Source organism: Tauraco erythrolophus, chromosome Z (genome assembly GCF_009769465.1).
Source record: "Tauraco erythrolophus isolate bTauEry1 chromosome Z, bTauEry1.pri, whole genome shotgun sequence".
Taxonomy (NCBI): domain Eukaryota; kingdom Metazoa; phylum Chordata; class Aves; order Musophagiformes; family Musophagidae; genus Tauraco; species Tauraco erythrolophus.
In genome coordinates this window covers 77,102,573-77,122,356 of record NC_141496.1, presented here as the reverse complement: position 1 = coordinate 77,122,356, position 19,784 = coordinate 77,102,573, and the positions used below count along the sequence as shown (strand labels likewise).

The 19,784-nt window shown below is 40.3% G+C and overlaps 1 protein-coding gene across 1 annotated transcript in view; it reads right to left on the bottom strand.

The window, feature by feature from the left end:
- Positions 1–19,784, bottom strand: part of PTCH1 (patched 1) — a 65,631-nt gene that overhangs the window by 33,902 nt on the left and 11,945 nt on the right. The window contains exons 3-11 of the mRNA XM_086628999.1: positions 8,757–8,946; positions 7,413–7,482; positions 7,208–7,299; positions 5,540–5,738; positions 4,790–4,911; positions 3,360–3,507; positions 2,432–2,563; positions 1,972–2,127; positions 1,243–1,341 (exon numbers count right to left, since the gene is read on the bottom strand). Coding sequence (XP_086485125.1) covers positions 1,243–1,341; positions 1,972–2,127; positions 2,432–2,563; positions 3,360–3,507; positions 4,790–4,911; positions 5,540–5,738; positions 7,208–7,299; positions 7,413–7,482; positions 8,757–8,946 — 1,208 coding nt within the window. The remainder of the gene's footprint in view (positions 1–1,242; positions 1,342–1,971; positions 2,128–2,431; positions 2,564–3,359; positions 3,508–4,789; positions 4,912–5,539; positions 5,739–7,207; positions 7,300–7,412; positions 7,483–8,756; positions 8,947–19,784) is intronic.

The following is a 19,784-nucleotide window of genomic DNA, read 5'->3' as shown; positions in this document are numbered from 1 at the left end:
ATATAACACAGTAACAATGAAAAATTATTGCAATGAAATTCTTACTACAAGCGTGCATTTGAGAGTATGTAAGAATAAACAATATACTAAGCATACTGTCCGGCAGAAAAGCAGATGACACATGAAGTGATCTTGCTTTTTGAGGGTAGAAAAACATTATCAAAGAAGATTGTAGCTTCAGAACAGGAAACTAAATGGGTATTGACATGGTATCAAATACATCTCTAATTAAGTAGGATGTATTTTCTAGCAGGGGAGTCACTTGGTGTTCTCATTTTTCAGACAAAATTAGCATGTTTTAGCTGCACAGAGGCATAACATAGCTACACATCTTGGAAAAAATACGTCACAAAACAAAAAAACAACCCAAAAAACAGGGACCACACACAAAAACCACAGAGAAATCAAGATAAACACATGACCCTTTCCCAACTCAACAGGCTATTCTGAAGCATATGGAGATTATAGCAGAGTGAGGTTGTAGTGCCTGCATATCAAAGCAGCTGGAAAGAGCACATGGAAGACATTGCTTGTACAAAACAGAAAGGGTAAATATACATTGCTTTTAAACAGCTTGTACTTTGGATATGAAACTTTGGACTGAGAGTTAAAAGGTCAATAAAATGAAAGGATCATATAAGTAATGGCATCTTAGATTTCATAACATTAGTATGTTATGCTTTGAAATGTCATGGTCAATTATAAACATCAGAAAACAGAAAAAAATATACAAAATAATTTAAGGCCATAACAAATAAGAAAAGGCAACATTTGATACAAATAAAAAGAAATGTTTGGTTTCTAGGCTGTTCTCCTTCTCTTTTTTTTCACCTTAATATTTTTGTGTTCTTACATTCAAAGCATTCTACCATGTAATTGTCAGACTCGCATTTTGAGTTTGTTCCTAAATTTACATTGACTTCCACTGAAATTTTAGGTAGAAGTTGGATTATGTAAATTAGCCTTTATATGACAGCTATAAAATAATTTTTCAAGACAAAATAAACCTAATACACTATTAAAAAAAAAAAGAATATGAACATTCCAAAACATTGTAGGATCACATGTATTGCCATCATTTCCTATTTTGACAGAAATAAGAATTTCCAGACCCTCGGAAAAGCTAGTGAGAAAAAAACCTTGGGTTTTTTTAATCACTACTACTTAATTCTGGATACAGTTATATTTTCCTATATGAAGCCTTTTGTTTTATTTTCCCCCAAATCCCCATTTTGTCATTACCTCAAATGGAATTCTCTTATTCTGCCCTGTTTCACTAAATGCATGTGCCAGAAGGAAAACATCATCTACACCAACTCCAAGAGCAAGAAAAGGCAAAACCTTGGGGGAGAAACAAAACAAACAAAACCCAAGACAGTTGTTTTATGATCTGCCATGCAACTAGCCATTAAATGGCTAATTAAAGCAACTTTTGCATTACACCTTGCACAAATCCAAGAGTAAAACGCAAATCAAAAGGATGCAATACAGCTATTAACTTTTATTTTGGAATACTACTGAGGAACTTGTAGCATACCATTTACAGGTACAAAATCTCACCAAAAGTAATTCAAGTTTTGGGTAGACAAAGAGTATCTGACAGTAATTCAAGTTACATTAAGAGCATTTTTAGAATTTGAACATCCTGATATATTCAGATGTAACAACAAAACCTGCAACTTCTTATTTACAACCAGCTGCCTCCACTCGAATTGGAACACAGAAAAGTCAAATAACCCAGAATCTAGTAATTATACAAACTACACAATACCTGCCTTTAATGTCATTTGGCAGCACGATCACTTAATTTCTCATAGCATAAACTACGAGACAGGAGAAAGGCACAAGTAAAAATCTAGAGCCAAAATACTTTTGCAGCTTCGCCTCCCCCCCCCCCCCCAAAGATTCAGCTGTGTTAATTTACGAACAGACTACTTATAATTTAACAGCAGACTTGTGTCTCCTAAATACCTGAGTTGTGGCAGCATTAAAGGAAATTCCAATCAATGAGCACAGGCCCAATCCTGCAGCCACTGAGAGTGCAACCAACAAGACTCCTGCCAGCCCCACGGCACCCTGAGACTTGGCACAGTCCCACCGCAGCATTGTTAAACAGGCGTAGGCAAGCTAAAGCAAGTGGGGGGGGAGAAGGAGTTGGGGGAGAAAAAGTAAAATATTAGAATGGATCCTTTTCTAACAGCGCGCTCTCCCCACCCAAAACACACATCATTACAAACATTTTTAAACAGAATAGACACATCACAGATGTTACAAGGAGGAACAGGCAACGAGCCTGAGGCAAAAGTCCACAAACTATAGTTTTTATTTTAAATATGCCTAAAACATTCTGGACTAGTGACTGGTAACAATAAAGCAGATATTTAAGCCCTGCTCTACTACCAGAGAAAATTAAATAAATTTATTTTATTACCATTAGTAAGTAGCCACTAGCTACTCTGATAACACTGACATCAGAAAATGACTTCAGGATGTCATCCAAGGTGGTCGTGGTAAAGGAAAGCACCTTCTGAGTAGAATTTTGTGCAACACTTTGATGAACAACCTACAGAAAAAAAAATAAAACTCAGTGTGACTAAATAAAAGATTCATTACCATCCTCCACAGCACACATCTGAAATCAACACCTTCTGCTTTAACGTTCCTGTGAAAGCCCACATCCTACACAGACATTATGCTGATGCTACACAAACGTGTTTGGTAATTATTTCTTGCAAGCTACTGATTATCAGACAAGAATTTGCATCCTTCAGGAAAGGCTACTGCATTCCCAGCCCATTTCAAACATTTAACTTGAACCCTCTTCCCGTAACTCCACTGTGGATTTGCTGCAGTATGAGTTTTGCCTTTAACTCAAGGCCAGCAATCTCTTCGGGGTGCTCCTCTTTCCCCCTGCCTGGCCATTCGCAGAGGTCAGAAGCAGCACAGCAGAGGTCGGAGCTTGGGACACAGAGGCCAGGCACTGTCACATAGCCTCCTCACCCGGGATGCCACTGGAAGAAGAGCCCATGGCTGGCTAATGTTTTCCAGACACCTTTAGAATAACCACGTCAACCAAAAGCTTTTAAATTCCAGCTAGCTCTTCGGCTCCTTCTCAGCCCCAGCAAAGCAACAGTCCCAGACAGCAAAGAGCAAAACCTTCATGGCTTCTCATATGTGAATAACCAAGGAGCTTCTTAATTGGCAGGGGGGAAGAATAAATCAGCTTTAAAACTGGGAGGCAATGACTCAGTTCCGGATTAAGCACCTTCCTTGAAGAAATACTCTAAAACACCATGACAGAAGGCAGTGGATCTTAGCAGGACTTCATAGTATGGTATCTAGGTTATTTTTAGCTTTACCTCAACATACATCCTCTGCCAGGCTTCCAGAATTGCTGCTGCCTTATCCTCGTTCCAGTTGATATGTGAAACATATTCATAACCCTTGAAGTGCTCATACATTTGCTTAGGAGTCATTAACTGAAACATGGTTTGCAAAGCCTGGGCACTGTGACATGGAGAGAAGGGAGAGGAGGAGGAGGAGGAACAAAATGAGCATTTTCAGGAAATTTATTTTCATGGCATCAAGTCCCAAATGAGACCCTAATGGAGTTCCTGATTTTATAGGGCACATGTTCATATTAAAATTGAACAGAGTATAATTATTCTACTGTGCATCCGGTGCAGCTCTATTGGTCCATGCAGTACTGAGGCTAAATCTAGTTTCACTGAAGTTAGTGATAGTTTTGCCATTATTTTCAATAGGATCAGTTTCAGAAGCAAAGAATGTAACCCTACAAATCACTTATAAAGATCATGACTGATAGACAGATTACTCTGAGGATGCCACAGGAACAGTTAATTCTACAAGATCTTCTCAATGCTGTTGGCAATTTGTCATTTGAAGACCTTGGTCTTTTTCGTCCCTTGGAGAGAAAGGCCAGATTAAATTCCTGATGACTGACAAGCTGCGAGGAGTACAATGGCAATAACTACCCATCTTGAATTTCCACAGCGTGTAACTGTATCTAACAATTTCAGAAGCTTGTGGATCTATTTTATTTTTCACTAAAAATACATTCTTTGGCTACTTCTTGAAAGACTTATCTGTGCTTAGTGTGAATGTAAAAAATGGAAAAATTCATTATTTAAAGTTAGTTACTAAGAGTTCTCTGTATTAAATACAGAAGAATTATGCTTCATTTAGTTTAGTACGGCCTACGTTTTTCAGAACAGTTCTATTTCACAGGATTTTCCCCCACGGCAGTCCAGTGTTCCATGACTTCTTCAAGAAGTCAGAAACAAATTTTTTATCACTCAAAACTGTATTCAAGATGTAGAGACATTAAAAATAGACTTTTCTCTATATTGATACACAGAAGTTGAGTGATTGTGGAGTTCTGAGAGATGTCAAATGCGCAAGCACATTATCCAAATTGCTTATTTCCCCTTTTTCCTTTGATTGTATTTCAAAACACAATCAAAGGTGTTCAGTGCTTTAAACACAGTTCAACGCTTTATACATATGTTCTAAACAGCAAAGTTGCCAGGAAAAAGCTTCTTTCTGAGCGACGTACACTAACATTCTGAGCTTGGAAGCAGGAAGCAATGACACCTCCTTAAATTTAAACTGACTAATCACTCTTTTAGATTCTGTTCTCTTGGGGCATGTCCTCCCAAACTGGGGTTCATAATACACATGAATGGCAGCAGATTTTGCACGATCCTCTCCCTGTACCACAAACTCTAATGAAGAAAAACTTTGACATTTTCTTTAAACATTTGTTTACCTGACAAGTTTACCAGAACTGTTCTTGACTGTACCACCTATAATCAACTCCTCCTGCCAATGCATGTATTTTCTTGACAGTCCGTAGCATCCACCACTCAAAACGAGGGCTACATCAAGAGGCTAGGAAGAGTTACAAAGAAGCAATTAATCAGTTTCATAACTTCAGACAAACTAATACCCTAATTCAACACTGAATGTACTAGAATGAAAGACAATCTAGGAGGTCTACAGAGAGGAATGTGTTCAACAAATCAAGTTGAACAAATCAGCAGGACACTTGTTAACTAGACGGTAATTTCTCCAAAGCCTGATGTGATTGATAAAGGGATATGTAAAATTGGGGCTCATGACTTCAAATTCTTCACAAACATCAACAAAACTGGTGCTACTTGAAGGATGGCTTTGCTGTGTGGTGTGAGTGTAGAGCAGCAGCTGTATTCCAGCAGTGGCTACGTCTGCCTGAGGCATCAGATTTGCTGAAATGCCACATCACTGCATTGCCAGACCCAGCCAGTAGCTGACAACTGACTCTCACTATAAATAATGCAGGATTAAGCACTACATCACCGAATGAGGGAAAGTTATACTGTGGGCTAACGGCATATAATAGCAACACAAAAATGACATCACTCAAGAATACAAAGTATATATTGCTTGGAAGAAAACGGTACCTTCTTCTCCCCTCTCTGACCTCCCCCCTCACCTCAGCCTCCCTTTAAAAGATATGCACAAGGACAGGCAAACTTACTTTGGTGGAATTTTTATTGGGAGCTGTGATTGGGCAATCGGGATCAGCAGGATTCAGGCAGGGTCGATCCATATAACCATGACCAACCTCTGCTTTATTCAGCATTTCTTCCCAGCTCTCCACTTGGTAGTTTATTTTCTTTAACTCTTCCAAGAATTCTAAGGGGTCAAAGTTGATCCACTGCAAAGGAGGTTTCCCTCTGCAAGAGAAACCAGGAGAAAATGACACGCACACAAAAGACAAAAGGAGTACTGAAACAAACATACTTTCAAAATCCGTATTCGCACAAATAAATGAGTTATCTTCTGTTACAAGTTAAAATTTTTTCTGGTAAGGTTGTTTCATAAAATGTAAGGCATATTTTAATTACATTTGTTTATGAACTTTTCTTGCAGCCTAGTTGTAACCTTAACAAAAATACTTACAAAGTTATTGTATAAAAGAGAATATTCACAAGTTAAAAATACTTCCATTTACAAGCAAAGAAAAACAAATCATCAAGCACCTAAATAACAAAAAAAGCAGCCAACTGCTGCTTCAAAGAATTAGGAGGGGGGGAGGGGAGAGGGAAGGAAGAGGGGTCTGAGGAAAGCAAGCCTTTCTCATAGTATCAGATTACTTCTTACTAGCCTAATAATCATCTTGCAAATGTAATCAATCAATATAGTTGATCTTTGTTTATCTATAACAATACTGCGCTCCTTGAAATGCCCTGGCAGCTCGACTATCAACCATCAAGCTTTCCTGCTACCATGCTTGTCACCACTATCACTGTCACGTCTCCCACCCCCCACTTCTGAGTTTGTGATGTTGACAGACTAGAAAGGCTTTTGGCTGGCTTATTCTATGGTCCAAACCACACTGTATCTGCTTAACCAGGCTTAAGTCATTATTCTGAATCTCCCAACCAGAAAACACAAACCCTCTTACTTCCCCATCTAAAACTGTACACTAAAGGTTAGGAGATGGCCATTGCGAATTGCTTTTACAGAGACATGCAAACCAGGACAGAAACAATAACTCAAATGCTAACTCTTGCATAATTAGCAGAAAATGCCTGCACAGATTAACAATTAACTCTTTAAAGGATTCAGGGGGTATAATATCACACTTGTAAACTGTGAGAAACCACACATAAAAGATACTATATGGTTTCTTTAATGATCTCATAAGCAAAGGATTTGATCCTTACTCCTTAGGAAGACTTGAGATTTAGCCCAAGACATTTTCTTAGGAATAAAATTCCCAAACAATCAATGTTTTTGTATTTTAAGAGGAGGGAAAAAAAAAAAAGGAAAAAAAAAAGAAAACAACAACAACAACAAAACAACACCACACCAGAAACAAGTTTCTTCTAGGAGGAAAAAAAAAAAAAAGGCATAAAATTCTTAAAGCTTGGATTTGGAACTTACATTTTATTTTGCATGCTGATAGAACAGGAAAAATTACATAGGATTTTAACTGGTGCTTACAAATCATCTCTTAGAAACTGGAAAACCTTTTCAATTAAAACAATCCATGCATATTTTCTGTGGAGACACTACAGCTTATCTTTTATTTTTCTGTTAAACTAGAATCTGAATAAACAATGGAAATGCAACCGAAAAATCATACACAGTTATACAACCAAAATTAATAAGACCAGAAACTTATAAAACCCATGCTTACAACAGATAGGCAGTTCCTGACTGTAGCTTTGCTCCTTCCCAGAAGCAGTCCAAAGGAGTGATAATTAAGCAAGGATAAAGATACTCTATAATCTGTCAAAATCAGAAACGAGAAAAAACACAGTTATATTAAGATACAACCAATGCAGCACAAGCTGAATCATGAGAGTACACAAATCTTCCAACAAAACGCCTGCAACACATACCTGGTCCATGTAACCTGCTTCTGTGATGAGTTCTCCCGATTTATAACACAAATGTTCCAATTTCCACTGTCTGTAAGAAATATACAAACCAATTTTTTTCTCTTGCACAATTACTGAAAAGCTATTTTTAAAATGTAACAGATGTTTAAAATTGCAACTTACATACACATATTAGCCTCAAGCAGCAAATCATTGAGAAAGGCAAATGTTATTCAGCATAGATATACTACACAAAAAAAAGCCAAGGCCTTTCTTTTTGTAGTTACAGACTAGACATTTGCTTCAGTTATTCTCACATTCTCTGTAAAACTCATTAAAAACGATGGCGCTGTTTTTGGATGCACAGGCTAGTCAACACTCGTTAAAGGGACAGAAATCCAGCTTTGTGACTTAAGATACCACTCCGTGACACAAGCCAGAGAGTAGCCAGCTCCAGCTCATAAGGCTAGAATATTCCCAGCTGACCCACACATGCACAGGAAAAGAAACGATTAGGATTTCTGCCTTACTTTTTCAGTTATGTTACAACTTCCACTGCCATGACTTCTAATACCTCAGACATGGCAGGAGCTGGGTGAAAGGTAATTCGAGCCTCGGCATTAGTTCACTGAAGCATCTGTTGGATGTGCTGAAAAGATGTGGTGAAAGACAGGGAGGCTTTAAGCCTCACAAGCAGCACCCCTAGACGCATCATCGTAAGTACTAACCCTGGAAGAACGACTTTTCAGGGAGGCATCTCCCCAGTCTAAAGCTGGTACCTTCCTAAGGTGCACCTTTACTACTTTTTTGTTGGACAACACACAACTCCCAACCTTCGGTATGTGCACACAGACACTCTGAAGACCAACTCTATTCTGTCTATGTTATTAAGCAGCTATTATTCCACCCATTACTGTTTCTCACTCGTCTGCATTTCCCCTTATACCCAAACTACTGGAAGGATAGTAACCTGTGCCACTGTTCAGTCACTGTGTATCTCATGATGGTGTCAGTGAGTGAATTCAACTCCAGTACGGAAGGATGTTCAACAATAAGGGTCCCATCCATAAGGTCCTATGTTTAAGAGCACAGGGATCACTCCTTTACAAAGATAAATGCTGGATCCTGTAGCACTGCTCAGAATCTCTTCCAACACCACTTACCCCATCTTATTTGTTAAAAGCCAACTTGTCACTTCTATCATGCCACAATGTCAAGTATCAGAAACCAGTGACATTCAAATCGGAACACAGTCTCAAGGGAAAGGCTCTGAAGTGCTAACCATTTAAAAATACACAGAGGGAAGTGTGCGCCCATTTTTTATCTGTTACAGACGACCAAGAAAACTTTTGCTTTTGCTCTTACCTGTTGTACATATAGACATGCACTCTGCTGGCCTGAAGTGCAGAGTCAAGGTGCTGTCGGAGTGCTTCTGTTGTTAGTACGTTGGCACCATCTTCCTGTGGAGTCTGGATCATGAGCTGGGGGTTAAACATGGCCTCTTCTCCAATCTTCTGCCGTGTGTAATTCAACTCCTGACTCACTCGTCCACCAACTGATAGATAAAATATCAACAGCTTTGTATTAGCCAATAACTGCTTATTCTGGATTCACCTGATGAGCACTCTCCAGTCAGAAAAACTGGACCGCGTGCAAGGACTATTCTGTCTCAACTGATCACAGCGTAATGTTAAAACTAGAAGTAACTCTGCCAAAAACCTATATTTCTCATTAAAATACTGTTGCCTCTACTGCACTGAAAAATCGATGCATAAACTGGAGCCTCAAACAGTTGTTTCTACATTACAACCAATATCCCACATGTAATAATTAAAAAAGAAAAAATAAAAACCTTTTCCTTGCAGACCAGACCAAATACTATGTTACAATTTCTTACACTTGTATAAACAGTCTGCTCCAAAAGCACATTTCAAGATAAATGGCTTTAATTTACACTCCTCTCCTAAATAATTTGGCAAAGGCAGAAGGAGAATGTTTCTCTTCAGTTAAAAAATGGGAGGAGGGAAAGAGTAAGTAAGCATGAGTACTTCTTTCAGCCTCAAATAAAAAAAGCAAAAATACCAAGTTCTCATAAAGAGATGCAGTTTCAAGCGCAGCAGAAAGCACTGTCTACAGCTAATCCACCCCAGTGGTCCAATACCTGCATAACATGCGGTGATGAAGGAGATCATTCGTACACAACATCTGTTTTTAAACCCACATGAGCTGAACGGTGCGCTCCGTAACAAAACACGGTGGAGGAAAAAAAAAAAAAAAAAGGAAAAAGGCAGAGGGAGACTGCAAAGTCAACAGGCTCTAGAGGGAGCCATATTCAATTTGCCTTGCCAGAAAATATTATGTAAGAATGGAAAATTATCTTCCCTCTTACAAAAAAAGCATTCAGCTACAGTTCATATCCTCTATATAACCTCCCCTGTAGTCTTTCTAGCAAACGCACGTGGGAGGCTGGGTCAATTAATTCAGCCCATTAGCTGAATCGAGACCACATCCAGATGAGGAGGACAAGAATACCACCAACATGTTGTTTCCATCCCTCACAATTTATTACCTTTATTGCTCGGCTAAGTCCAAACTAACAGACCTGGTCTAATTTGTTGCATTTTTTTCAGTCCTAGTCAGCTTGGCACTGGAGATCTGAATTACTGCCAAAGTTTAGTTCTGCAACAGTGTGAACAGAAATTAGGCATGTACATCTCTCTCTTCCTAGGCTGCATAACGGAAGACTGATCCGTAACCAGTTGCCAATGGGGGAGATGACATTCCCAAGCCTGAACAGGGACATACTTTTTCAATCACTTGGGCCCTCAACCCACCCGTAACCGCCCTGGGGCTAAAAGGACCACCAGGCAAGAAGCTAGGCCCCTGCATGGATAAAGCTGTCAGAATGAGACCCTCAACAATTAAACCATACACTCATTCTGGCACGAAGCGTTGCTTAATTTCTAGCTCAAGAATTCTGTGAAGAAATAAAGTGTTTCCACAACACGCCCCATTTTTTCAGCCTGTCACATGTGGCATTACCTCCTTCACACCAAGTTAACAGTAACCAGCTCACAGTAAGAAAAAAAAAAAATCAAAGTACAACTTCCTTACCTAGAGTCCCTTTAAAATGTTTTAACATCCCTCTTATTACAGTGAGAGAACATAAAACCACTGAGACTGCATACGCATGGTAACAAAAAGCTATTCACCAAGAATTAAACCCTAAAAATACTTTCACGCATCAGGCTCATGTTTGTGCTCACTGCTGTCTCTCCACCAACCAGTAGTCTATGCTATGCTAATAAATTTTGCTTCATCTTACAGGAATATGGGGTGGGGGTAAGGGAGCAGAGTTATCCTAACCCGTATGCCTTGGAACCAGAGCTTTCTTTCGCAGTGCTTTACACTGCAAGTGCTTCCAAAGATAAAACTTCCCTCTCCCTCTTTTGTGTCTCAACGCCAACTAAGACATTAGAGCCTCAGAATTATGAGAACTGTGGAGTCTACCCTAAACTTCTACTCCTGGTGCTATATTCTCTCTCCCATTCCACCCACCCTTCCCTTTTGAATTTAACCAGGACTTGAACCAACAAATCATACTTCATGCAAGACAAAGGGCGGCATTCCTATCTCTGCTGAAAGTGACCAACTGTTTACTATCAACAGAAATGATTGCTTCCTAATCAAGGTCCTGTCAAACCACATTAACTTCACTGAACAAGGCAGATTTAGCTAATCAAAATTGCATCACACGAGTCAGTCATCAGAATAGAAGCTGTTTTTTTCCCCTTTTAACATTCAAAACAGGAATAGCAAAACCACCCAAGAAGGCGGGCACATGTTCCAGAACTCAGCAGCAGATTAGCTCCACATTATTCTTACGGCAGTATACTATTTAATTATTTGTTTGATGGGTCTGTTATGCACATTTCTTCAGCCAAACAGAGTAAAGATAACTCCACAGGCAAATGTAAATTATACCACATAACACTCTAGTACACAGAAATTACGAATATCAAAAGTAATAAAGAGCAAAAGGGAAGGAAAAAAAAAAACTCAACTAAAAAGTTTCTACTGGTTATGTTTTCATTAATTTTAATTGAAAGTTTGCAAAGATCACTGAAGACTGGCACACCCAGAGATCTTAAGCCTCCACAATCAGCTGAATATGCACTTTTTAAAAATCAAGCGCTCTTGTTACTCTCCCCCTCTCCCCCTCCAGACAATCCACAGCTGGTGCAAAAACCTAGGAGAGAAACCACTAAAAACGTCATTGAAACGTACCTGAAGCCTCTGGCTTCACTGTGCTGAAGGTACACAATACTACACTCAACACTTGCACATTCTGCAGTAAGTCATTCCTTACACTTGCAAGAAAAAAAAAAACCACACACATATTATAGTAATCATAGGATTTCCACACTACAGGACAAATGATGTAATGGAAAATACAACCAATGAACAAAACGCTAGTGTTTCATGGTTTTCCTCTATGGACTCTGCCTATTATTTGGTGACAACATTTTACACTGAAAATGGTACTGCCTTAAAATTCTATGTATGGCATACAGTATCAATCCCATTTTATTCCACATCAAAGACAGACAGAACTATTTCACTTTAATAACCTGGTGACAAAATCCGTACATGACGCTCCTTTTTCAATGTATCAAAAGCCACTTGATGGCATTTGAGCCCTATATGACATGACTCCTTACGATTTAGTGCCTAGACGGCTGAGTGAGTAGCACAAATCCCCACAAGCCAAAATACCAATTTAACTAACAGATCGGTTCATTGTCTCATGGTCAGAGGTAACACAATGCAGCAGTTTGTCCACTGTCTTTGCAGCAGTGTCATCAGATTCTGGGTGTCTGTCTACTAGAAATGAGACCCTATGCCATCTGTATAATTTAGCTAACAAATTAAAAAAAAAAAGAAAATGGAAAAAAAAATACAACAAAGTAGGAACACCTGTGTCCTGGCACCATTTCTCATTAAATATATCAGTTTCTAATTCTCAAGAATATGTTTGAAGGCCAGTGTTCAACATGAGACAGTTTTGCTGACAGCATCTTTGTTGCTGAGTATTAGCTCTTGTTAAAAACCTGTTTTTTCCAGAGAAGAGGAAAGTGTTTTCCCCTTCTCCCCCTCCCGATATCCACAGGCTTCTCTCTTACCTCTTTGCCAGAACACATGAGATTTGCCGTGAGCAAGTCAGCATGTCGTTCCAGGAAACACGCTGCTGCTCCTCCTCATGAACCTCCCCACCAACTTGAATGGAAGCTGGTCAAGGTACTCAATTCTTTGCCCTTCTGAAGGGCCTGATGAGAGTAGTAATTGTCAGTATGGACACTGGCTTGCTAAAAACTGCGTAAGGACCACCGTGTCTCCCTCCCCCAAGGGCAATGACAGCTGTCAGGTGGTAACGAGTTTTAGTCATCCTTAACTTGAGGCAGACCTGAACCCATGACCTACAGGTGAAAGGCTCTAGATCCCATTACCAAGCACGGGGGTCACAGTCCCAGTGTTTCAGTCATCGCCCATTAAAATGCTTCGGTGCATCTTAAATGAGAAGCACCCAGAAAAACAAAACTGCTTGCCTCTAGTGTACATTTGCACAACACTGATGTACCTTCCAACAACATAAGAGTGAAACCATATTTGTTTTTACTGGCACAGTTTCTGACAGATTTCCTTCCATTGACTTAGTAACAATTTCAAAGTGATTGGGTCATTCAGCTGATGTGCTGGGAATGTCACTGTCTTACCTACACCTTTCTCACAATTAGCATTCAAAATTTACGTGGTGTTACATTAACATGCTTATACAGAACTCTGTAATCCCATCCCTAGGAACTGCAGTCCCTTCCATACTGTGTAGTATCAGGAGTAAGCTTAACCTTTTCTACACTGAGAGACTGATTCTAAATCAAGAAATTTGTGATAGGCAAAAATCACTGCTTGTTCATTTACCGTCCACATGCTCAAAAGGCATGAAATACTTATTTTTCAGAGTATCTCACGAAGTTCTATTTCCGGTTACTGGAACTGCGCCGCCTGAGGTTTTGGGGTTTTTTCCGAACATGAACACTATCTCTATTAACCATTCAATAGCTACCTTGTGCACAACTGTACAACACGTAGCTTAGCAGAGAGCAAGCTCTCTCTAAAAAAGAACATTTCTGAGAGCCAAACGCTTTGGATAAAAATGTTTGCCTACCAACGTGGAGGACAGACTTCTAGAAACCAAAGCTAAGATTTCCAGAAATACCTACTGGTTTTAGAGTCTAAGTTCTTCTGTGACAAGCTTGAGGTGCGTGAACGAAGCAAAATTTTCTGGAGAACTGCTCTTCTGCAGACTACAGACCTTAAGGTGTTCCCAGCTGAGCACTTGCTAAGGGCGGCAGTGGGGCAGACACACTTCCGCTTTGTTTGAGCAACACCATCTTTTTCAGTTTTCCAGGATGGTAAATGTGTAGCATTAAAGCAATCCAGCCCAATCTTTAGACAGTGACAACTCAAAGCAATAAAATCATACCTCTAATAGTCATGGACACCCCACACAATGTTTTCACTTCATCCCAACAATAGATGCTGACCCTTTTTGATAAATCAGATGTGCAGGTCAGTATCCCTTAGAATGCTTACATTATGGTCTGATCAACAGCCAATGCAGGCAACCTCTGCCATTTGCAATACCTGTTATCACCACAGCAGGAACCAAAGAGAAGTAGAAAATAAAAACCCTTCATGACTCAACAACCATACAAAAACAAAGACTGAGAATAACATCCTAACGTGTTCGCCTGAGACTCAACCTTCACCAACCAACCCAAAAAGCAGCAGTGTGCGGAGAAAGACAAGAACAACCCAGACTTGCCAGGAGACCAGACAGCCCCCCACTACATGATGCACTCCATCTGGCCAAGTGCCGGGGAAAGCTGCAGGGGGATTGCCTTCTCTCCCTTCGGCACCCTCTCCCTGCCAGGATGGAAACCAAGAAGGGTCTTCATCTTCACACCTCTCTCCCTGGCATCCTACATAGCCTATCTCCCTCAGCTGTGACTGCTGTTACGGGCTTCCTGCTACTCCACTTCCTCATGTAGTCTCTCCTCGGGCACACTCTTCCCATGTGCATCTCTATTACATGCGCATACAGGTGTGAGTCAAAAACTAGAAAATGAAACTAGTTTCAGCCCATTACGGTGGTATGCAGAGAAGCCACCCAGCCACAGCTTTGCCTCGCTGCCCTAACTGAATCCCGGGGTGAGAAGTGTTCACACCTGCCTCACAGCAAAAGGCAGCACCTAATGACACCAATGGCAATTTCCATTTTTACTGACAAAGGAGCACAGACCTCATAACAACAAAACACAGTGGCCAAGTACTACTCACACAGGATCGAAACCTCCTATAAAGAAACTGAGATAAAGAGCTGAAGTTCTCTGGCAGATATGAAGATTACCCTGCCTCTTACTGGGCACCTAAAAATAATGGCCTTTTGATTTAAAGCTTCCTGTTGCTCTCTAGGGAGTTCTGTCTTCGCGTTCTCTCGGATGTTTGAGCTTGTCTGTGCTGCTCTTTGTCAGCAACAGAATATAGTTTTTCTGCACGCAGACAGTATTAGTTAGCATCCTGACAGAAGAGCAAGGAAGACAGCACTTTCCTCGGAATTATCATTCTCTAGGCCTGACTGGCAGAGCACAGGAGTAAAACTGTTTGCTGGGAGAAAGTGCAAAATACGTTCCTTGAAACTGAAGTTCAGTCAGTACAAAAATGGACTAGTTGGCATGTCCACTTCTTTAAACTTTTAAAATGCTGTGTACTTGTAGAGTCAGAACTGCTCTTCGTTTACATCAGCTCATCTCTGAACGTATTAACTACTGAGTGTAAGACATCATTTATTTGATGTATCTGATATTCTAATGATGCTAAGGACAGCTCTCATAAACCCATCAGTATTACATCATAAAAAAAGTTCTGGCTAGCTGCAATGATTTTTTTTTCTTGCTCATTTATTTAACTATGCAAAATAAAGACTTCATAAGGAGTGACTGAGATTGAGCTACCAAAAAAAAAAAAATCCGCTGAGAAATGATAAGCTTACAAGAGCTAGAACACAGTGGTAAGCAATCAGCGTCTTTTAAAGAGATTACATGGTCACTCAATGAGCTGTGCAGCAGCTCAATGAAAAATTATCATCTTTATCATGTAATTAGACATGATCTATGCCAGCACTGGACTACAGGCAGTCAGAAATTCCATGCTGTGTCTAGGTTTTCTTGAAAGGCATTTACTCTTCTGAATACGCATATCTGTGTTTGTATAGCTCGCACAGAATAGCAACAGTTGTGCCTGCCCAGGTTAAGGCAGCCTGCTCCCTACCAGCTCCCTTCTCCCAATGCCCAGGTGGACACTCTACACTTCCCTTTCTCTCCCATTATCATGCCCAACAAAAGGACACCATCTGCCTAGAACATCATCACATCCCATATGGAGACTTAACCAACTTCAATCTCCCTATAACACCACTGACATCTAGGAAAATCTAGAAGCAATGTGACCACCTCAACCATTTATGTCACACTGAAAATTAGATAACACCAAGTTCTTCGGGTTTGCTTAAGAAAGAAAAATGAAAGATAAAAGACTGCGGCCTACAAACGCAAAAGTGTCACAGCAAACTGCCAAAACAACAAAGCACTTCAAAAGGCTGCTTTTTATCTCCCAAGCCATCATATGATATGAGTTAAGTTTCTCCTCACACATGCTGTGGACGACTCCAGTGTTGCTGTTACAAATTTCATTAATGCTGACAAGATTATGAATAGCAAAAATAAAAACACACATCAAAGGCAGCTTTTCATTCTGTCACAGTTTGACAAAGTTTAGAGCTGTGACAAGGACACAAAGCTGTCTGCATACTTAGGAAGACAGCCCAACAACAGCTGCCTTTGCTTGTAGTGAGAAACCTTCCCTGCAATTTTAGGAGCTAAAGTCTTTTCTTTCTAAAAGTCAAAGAAAAGCTGATTTTACCTGTATGCATCTGTATTGCCTTTAGGCAAAAAATACTATCTCTGACTGAGCAAAATAGACAGATTGTTAAAAAAATTAGACATTTTTGGATGCAATTCTTGCTTGGTGCCCTGCTGGGCTGAGAAACTGGAAAAGTGCAGTGAAAAAAAAATACATGGACCAAAATGAACAAATTGAACAGCACAACCTGAAAAAAAACCATGCAAGCAGGTCTGAAATGTACAATAATATACAAAACTGGTACCCGCAATTCAAACTTTCCAATTAAACATAAAACGCAGTAGCTGCTTACTGAGCTGCGACACATGTCCTTGGTAACAGGATACGAGCTGTTCACCTCTGGGTCACTGGATCTAATCCAGCCCGGAACAATAGTGACCACAAGTTGTTTACCATCTGACAGCTGTTTGCTAGCTTATGTGAAATGAGTTGGTGGTCTCCGTCCATTTCCTAGTGGGCAGGTGTCCGTATTATAGAAAACCACCGTCACAATTGGCATCCTTGTTGACCATCCCAACAAAGAGACTGAGGAATGAATGGGGATAGAGAGTGAACTATCCTTTCTTCCAAAGACATGGTCCGTTCAGGCCAGAGCTAAGCCACAGCTTTTGGAGAAGAAGCCCAACTATTGAATTTTCTGGCCGAAGTAGCAAAGGACTAAAGGGCTCTAGACTCCGCTTTCTCCTAGAAATAAGGGAGATGGCCTACAGTGAGGATAGGTAGACTGTCACAACTCTCCAACCGTTTATGGTCATGTAACAGTTTACACCTACTGAGGAGCAAAGCTGAATTTTTATTTTTCAGTAATTTAAGAAAACATTTGAGCACATTTCGTAACAAGCCCAAATCCTCAAAAGTACGTGAAAGTGTCCAAGTTTCCAGGAGTTCTGCTGAGAAGGGTATGTAAGGGGCTTCAAGGTCTAAACCTAAGGATTTCAAAGCAGCTGAATATAATTGTTTTAAGTTAGTTTAACTTGAATAAGAGCTTCTGCTGGGTAACATGCTAAAAACAATTTGCTGTGTTGTTCCACAGCAGTCAGCTTTCCTCTAGGCCCAACTTTTCATTTAACCTCTCAGTGCCCTTTCCTCAAATATGTAATTGTTTTCCTGTGTGGTTAAAAGCAGCATTTTTAAGTCTTTTCATGTGCACTCCTGGGACTGCACAAATTTCATCTGTATATGGAGTAGCACAAAAATTTGACTGCAATTTTTTTAAAGGAGCAGCAAACAACAACGAAAAAATTCTTCATCCAGAACCTTTTAGGGGACGTCGTTTCCTACATAGTGCTTTTAGGAGAGGGCAAAACTAACATATAGAAAAATGAAAGGAATGAACATGTGATGAAACAGGGTACAGTTTCTTTCAAGTATTCCCTACCAGCTGCTTGCTGTACCATCTGTTGTTGCCTAAGCAGCCTCCTTCTGAATGGCTTTGCAGTGAAGCAGAACTGCTCTCACTGTTGGACACAATCAGGTCAGGTCAGCACTCCCCCCAGCACCGAACCTGCTGCCTGTCACAGCTCCCCCCACCTCGATATTTCTTACTGGCCACCAGCTCCCAAGACAGTGCTGCATCTGTCAGGAGGCCCATTTTTCATAGTTTGCTCGCTATTCACACCGAGCAGTGAAGAGCGCGCTTCGTTTTGTGCAGGATGCAATCAGAGATTCCCGTCAGATACTCCGAGAGCGTGACCATATGGCCAAGTTTACTCTGAAGCGGAAAGGACTGGGAAAGAAACATAAAACAAATGACCAAACACACCCCACGACACAGCCTTCGGTTTCTACTTCCCATTCCTCGGGGCCGGGAAGGAGCAGTCGCGCCAAAGCATTTCCAACACTGCTCCTTCCCGCTGCATCTGTGCAGGGAAACGCACATCGCTGGGAGCCACTTTCATGATTTTGTTGCGAGCGGGATTAGCTGGATTAGGGGCTGATTCATAAGGACCCCCTGCAGCCGCGAGGAAGTTTCATCACAAGGTCAGTGTGGTGTGAACTATATTCTGTCAACACCACCACTCCTTATAGCCGACTACAAAAAAAAAAAGTACAAAAAGGGGGGGTGGGGACAAAAAATTGCAAGTGAAATATATGAATGAACAGTTTACGGAAACAAAGAGATTTACAGATTTCCCCCATCAGCTGTTCGGAAAGATGTGTACCCTTCAATGCTGCAGGGCTGCTTTAAAACAAGAAACCTGTATTAGTCATTTTTAATTTATAAAGAATTTAGTGGTTTAGGAGGTGGGAGGCACCTGGGGAATAAATGTAGTAACCCACACACAAAACCACAGAGGAACTTCTGGCACTTAGTCTAAAACCAGTCATGCAGCTCCAAGATTATTGTGCTGTTGAGATTTTACTACATATAACGCTGTCACCTTCAAGACTATTTAATTCTTAGCCCCCAAGTGCAGTAAGTAACAGAGACATTAAAAAAAAAAAAAAAAAAGTAGGCTGGAACGCAGAAAGAAAAAGGTGAACTGAAGTTTTTTGTTTGTTTTTGCTCCTTAAAGCATAATTACCAACCCCCCCCCCACCACCCCCCAAGATTTCCCTCACCCCATCATAATGACATTGCTCAAAGACAGCAATGCTTTTGTAGCCGGCACGATGAAAAATAAAATCTATAGTGAGAGGGGGACTTTTGTTTTGCATGTGTGCGTGTAGTTTTTTGGGGGTTTGGGTTTTTTTCTTTTAGGGGGTTATTTTTTTTAAGAGCAGTCCCTCTTGCACAGAACCAGGCTGTTCCATCAAAGCCTTATCTGTTATATTTCTGTCCGTCTTTCTCTTCTGTTTAGTGCATTCACCAACAAGAGAAAAGGGGGTAAAGCAATGGAGGCTTTGACCTGCAGCTGTAACACAATACTTTCGCACAGCCCTGTCGACCCCTGACATAAATTTTACACCGCAGCTGGCATTTACACACTTAACATTACCATATGTATAGCCTACTCTGTGCTAATTATGCTAATCACCTGTCTAACTCTCTGCTGCGAAAAATGGTTGTATTTAGCAGTCCACTGCCTACCAATACAGCTTACTGTGTGGCTGAAATGTACATTCAGACGGCTCTGAATGGCAAGATTTTTCCACGTTGCTGGCTTCATTCAGACCACAGAAAAATTTATTCAAGTCAACTGGTTTCGGTCCGCAACAAAAAAGTTACGAGAAAAAAGTGAGTGTGTTCCTGCCCTAACATTCTAAGTCTGCTTGCAAGCAAAATGATAAATCAATTGGTGTGGGAAACAAAAAGGGAGAAAGATTTCTTTTGCAAGCCATGTGAAACTGTAGCCTATTAAAAAAAAAAAAGGAGGAAAAAAAAAAGAAAAAAAGAATAAAAAAGGTCAT